At 42.3% G+C, this 4,579-nt stretch overlaps 1 protein-coding gene across 2 annotated transcripts; it reads right to left on the bottom strand.

Annotated features, from left to right (window-relative positions):
• Positions 1-1,315: 1,315 nt before the first annotated feature.
• Positions 1,316-4,101, bottom strand: LOC108684559 (protein lines). 2 transcript variants are annotated; one of them, XM_018188950.1, is made up of 2 exons: positions 4,059-4,101; positions 1,316-3,227 (listed from the first exon to the last, which is right to left on the bottom strand). In XM_018188950.1, exon 2 carries the CDS (start codon positions 3,140-3,142, stop codon positions 1,316-1,318), a length of 1,827 nt encoding a protein of 608 aa, XP_018044439.1. In that variant the 5' UTR covers positions 3,143-3,227; positions 4,059-4,101. The 2 variants fall into 2 exon arrangements, with proteins under 2 accessions (XP_018044439.1, XP_018044440.1); XM_018188951.1 differs by having other exon boundaries at positions 4,041-4,080.
• Between the last annotated feature and the right edge of the window lie 478 nt (positions 4,102-4,579).

Below are 4,579 nucleotides of genomic sequence, written 5' to 3'. Positions count from 1 at the left end.
TGCTGCATTGTAATTTATGCGAGACTAATATAATAAGAATTTTCTCCTTTAGTTTCCTTCAGAATTATTGGAAGATTATGTAACTTCGTCCATCAAAATTTGGTACAAAGTCGGCTCTGATGCTTGTGAGATATGTACAGATTTCTCAGGTATTTTATCAAAATACAATAAAGTTACATTTACAGGTGTGACTGGAAATTGTACAAATAGCTCTCGAAGTATACATATAAATATTACACTAGTGGTATACATCAATATGTATGTTTTCAATGGTGTCAGAAACATAATTCATTAGCACCATCCCTTATAGAAATTTAGTACTGGAAAATAGATTGATTACTTTCTCACTATCGTGAGAATTAAAAATATTCTTAATCAGGGAAGCAAAATAACAATTTATTTACAAATTATTGGCAAGTTCAATCAAAATATTCGGCAAATTGACATCTTAAGCCTATATTTTGCTGATAATTTGTTAATGTGATAGCAAGATTTAATCAGCAAGAACCGAGCAAAGCTTTGGTCAGTCTTGATTGATTCTTGCAGTCTTGATTGAATTTGCTATCAGTCAACAAGTTTTGCACGATTTTGCCAACAATTTATTCTCAATGGATTTTATGATATATCTGCCACCAATTTGCTAATATCAATATAATATATTGAATACAACAGAATTTGCATCAAATTTAATATTATCAACAAAATTTGTTTCAAGAGACTTGGCTGACTGGAACTGTTTAGTGCTTTTAAAATAAGTAACTTCCAACATTAAATGGTCCAGTATTAGATTTCTATAAGACATACAAACGAAGTTTCATTTTGAGACTTAATCAACGCGAATTTTGTTCTTTTTTTTGTACTCCGACTTGATCGCAGTTGAATAACTCTCAACACTCCGCTAATTCGTAAATAGACGGAAGTTCTTCCATCTTGCAATTCCAGCTATATTGAAAAATTTCGCTAGACTAATAAATAAGAAACGCATTCGTCTTCCTGAGTTTTTTGAGCATTAAAGACATCTGTCCTCGACATCGATGCTCGAAAAACTCAAAAAGACGAATCGGCGAGTCAGTCTGGCCGTTTCGCGTTTATGGGACGGTAATGCGGCAATCTGTACACTACACATGATATTTTACAGATGGCAAAATCTAGTGTGAACGGAACTGTATGAATGGAAACACACATAGCTCTCCGAACCTAGATAGATATTCCAAGCTAAGATCGGAGAATACTTCCTTCCATTCATACAATGTACACACTCAGTCGACTTGGTGACAAATCTCTCCAAATATCTCTTTTATGTTACATGAGATTGTTAACCGTTCTCCACGTTACCTTCGTAAAAAGATTCGCATTTCTCGAGTAGACGAAGAACCGGAATAATATTATAAGGAAATAGATTCTTGGATACCAGCCGATCAATGGATAGTCGTAGTCTTATCAGTACAGTCATGGTGTTGTCTAGCTCACGGCCGCAACACCTGACGAACTCAATCCAATTACGTTTAATGTACTTGAGAAATCGCAAAAGATACAGCAGAAAGCAAGTCTCATTACTGACAAGCAGATCCAGCAGAACGCCCGGGTCGTGTGACACAGCGTGGATGAATTGCACAAAGGTTAACGTAGGACTGAGCATCTGGCCCAGATCATTCTGTGGTGGACCGCGATAGAATAAGCCCACGGCAACATCTAAACAGCAGACCATACCCTCTATGAGGAAATCATCCTGGTCATGAAACATCTGGACGACCCATTGCGACAGCGGCATCTCCGGATGGAAGGGCATCAATGCCTTTACACACTGATCCAGCTGACGTAATACCTCGCGAATACTCCTCTCAATCACCGCCATGTCTTCATCGAGATCTTCGACTTCAGAACCGAGGGACGAGTCACTGGAATCGCTGCGTGTCTCCCGTACTGTCACGGCGACGCTTTTCAGCACTAACAGCACCATTTTCTGCAGCAGAGGACGATCACCCTCGCTGGTGCCACCGCCAAACCTGCCAGAACCGTGACGGTACGGCAATGCGTCGAGCAGACGCCAATCCTTGACGGCGCGCACGATCAGGTGCGCTAGAGAGCACGGCTCATCTGGTAGTACGTCTTGTAGTGCTAGAGTACTACCATAGCACAGTACTTCGTTGAAGAGTCTAAGCAAATGTCGCCAAATTACGCCTGGCACATTAGCATTTAATAACAGCACGAGATTATTCAGCTGCGAGTAAAACGTCTTGGTGTCGATGACAGAAAGATTGGCTTTGACCGAAATAATGGTCTCCCACAAATGTAGGAATGTGATGACAACAGACGCGTGTTGCGGCGTGTACGCCCCAAGAATGTCATTGAACTTGGACACAAGAATGGTCCACTTAGACTCGAGCGCTTTCACGCACATTGCTTTGATCGTCGTACTGTCAAAGTCGGTGATGACGAAGGTATTGCAACCGGGTGGCGGCACGTATGTGTCTCCATCCTCTGGATGTATACTACAGTCTTTATGTTCAACCACTCTCTTGACCACATCCAGGGTGAACAACATCTGATTGGGCGAGTGCGTGTTAACTAGGGACTGTGTGAGTTTCTCCAACCAGGTGGTCTCCACGTTGTCTCTCGTGACGATAAAGAACGATGCGATCACGCGACTTGCTGCGTACGACACGAATTTATTGGTCGTGTAGGACAGGTCGATAATCTGATCGACGATGCCATGCTCGTTCCGCGCCACTGCATCGCAAACATCCGCTATTCGTTTGCACATAACATTCTTCGCGTTTTGCTTGATGGCCAGCTCGAACAACAGCTGCAGGGCACTAAGATACTCCAGGATCTGAACCGTATCCCAATCAGACAGAACAGCATAACGGATGTTACCGTCAGTATCCTCCACTGTGAAGCTGGTGAATGGCTTGCGCAAACTGCTCTCCGGCATATTGCATAAGCATCGAGCAAGCAAGTTCCTCTGCAGCTCCTCGATATCGGCAAGCAAGTTTTTGCTACCTGCGCTAATCTCAATGCGCTGCTTTTTCTTAACTGGTTCCTCCATTACGTTGACTGGAGGACAATAGCAACAGGGTGCACCATCAACTCTCGTCAAGCTATCTCTTTTATGCAAGTGATGCCGCAAAGAGAGAAGCATCCAAGTACCAAGTCGATCGTATTCTGTGTCAGTCCATAGTAGTTAGCCATTGTAGTCAGCTGTTAAGTAGACCCACCGAGAATACCTGTTGCAAATTAAATTTATTACTTCAACTCTTATATCAAGTTAAGATTTGGTTTATAATGACTAATTCATCAAAAAAAAGTAGCTTTGCAATTGTTATAAGATTTTTCAATATGATTGGTTTATATATTTAAAGCCAGTGAGAAAATAAGATCAATCATATTAAAAAATTTTGCAACAGTTGCAAAGCTGTTTTTTCTATTGACTGCAGCCAATTTCTTTACCTTACATGTGCCAAAATGGGATTTGGTTTACAGTTTCTCTTATATCCATAACCTCATATATCTATAATATGGATTCCATATATCTTACGATTAATGACTAATTAAAATCCACTGATTAAGATTCCAAAATCCATTGCCAGTGCTGAGTCTATAGTTTATATTACATGCATTATAGATTTCTACTACTGGCAATGAGTTTTGAAACATAGCCTAAATATTGTTATTATGTCAATTCTAAACCTAAACAAACATTCATTTTTCATTTTTCATGGAACTTTTGTGAAAAAAGTCATACAAACGCTTGCATAAAGTTGACATTCTGAAGAAAAAAATGAAATAATTAAGATTTATTACCTGCATTACAGTAAACCAAATGATTATACACTTTGGCACTTTAATTCCTTCAAATTCCTTCAAACATTTTTCTATTTCTTTTTCATGCAATTATTCTGCTTTATTGCCCTGTGAGTTTGAAAATTTATTTCTTTGTACAAACGCAAAGTCACCTTGGATACAGCAACACGGCAGAAGCGCGGTAGACGATGACTTATGTGTAACACCAGAAGTCAGTAGGCAACAGGCCAACTTACACCATTATAAATTCTCACCAAGAGAAGGGACGCTTCCTGGCTCCTAAAAGACGTTGCGAACGGCAGCTCAATATCCTTCGGCAACGTGCTCGATGACGCTAAACTCCTCCGATTCTTCAAGATCCAGGAATTCGCTCGTTTCAAGATAAGAGAGGAGTCTTCAATGGCAGATCGCGCGCGCAACGGGACGAACGTAACACCGGGTCGACGACGCCGATGTTTCGCTGTCGGCGGGCCGAGATGTTGAGCACACCCCCGAGGGGGTTCCGATTACGCACGAGGATTCGCAGCGTCGCGTCGCTTCGCGTTCCCGTTCTCGTCTCCCCGTCCCCGTCCCCGTCCCCGTCGCGCGTCGCGTTGGACACGGGGTTGATGATCCCCGTTCCGAGACGCGACGTACGTTACGCGGGATACGCGATCAAATGCAGGGTCCCAATGAATCGGTGGCGAACGCACGCCACGGGATCCCTCGCGGACTAGGAAGTGACACCCACGGAGCACACAGCGCTCGCACGGCACAGCGGCCACACTCGCTCTGT

This window comes from Atta colombica, unplaced genomic scaffold (assembly GCF_001594045.1).
Source record: "Atta colombica isolate Treedump-2 unplaced genomic scaffold, Acol1.0 scaffold135, whole genome shotgun sequence".
NCBI classification, from domain to species: Eukaryota; Metazoa; Arthropoda; class Insecta; order Hymenoptera; family Formicidae; genus Atta; species Atta colombica.
Note: the sequence above shows the minus strand (reverse complement) of the source record. Positions and strands in the feature narration are given on the sequence as shown.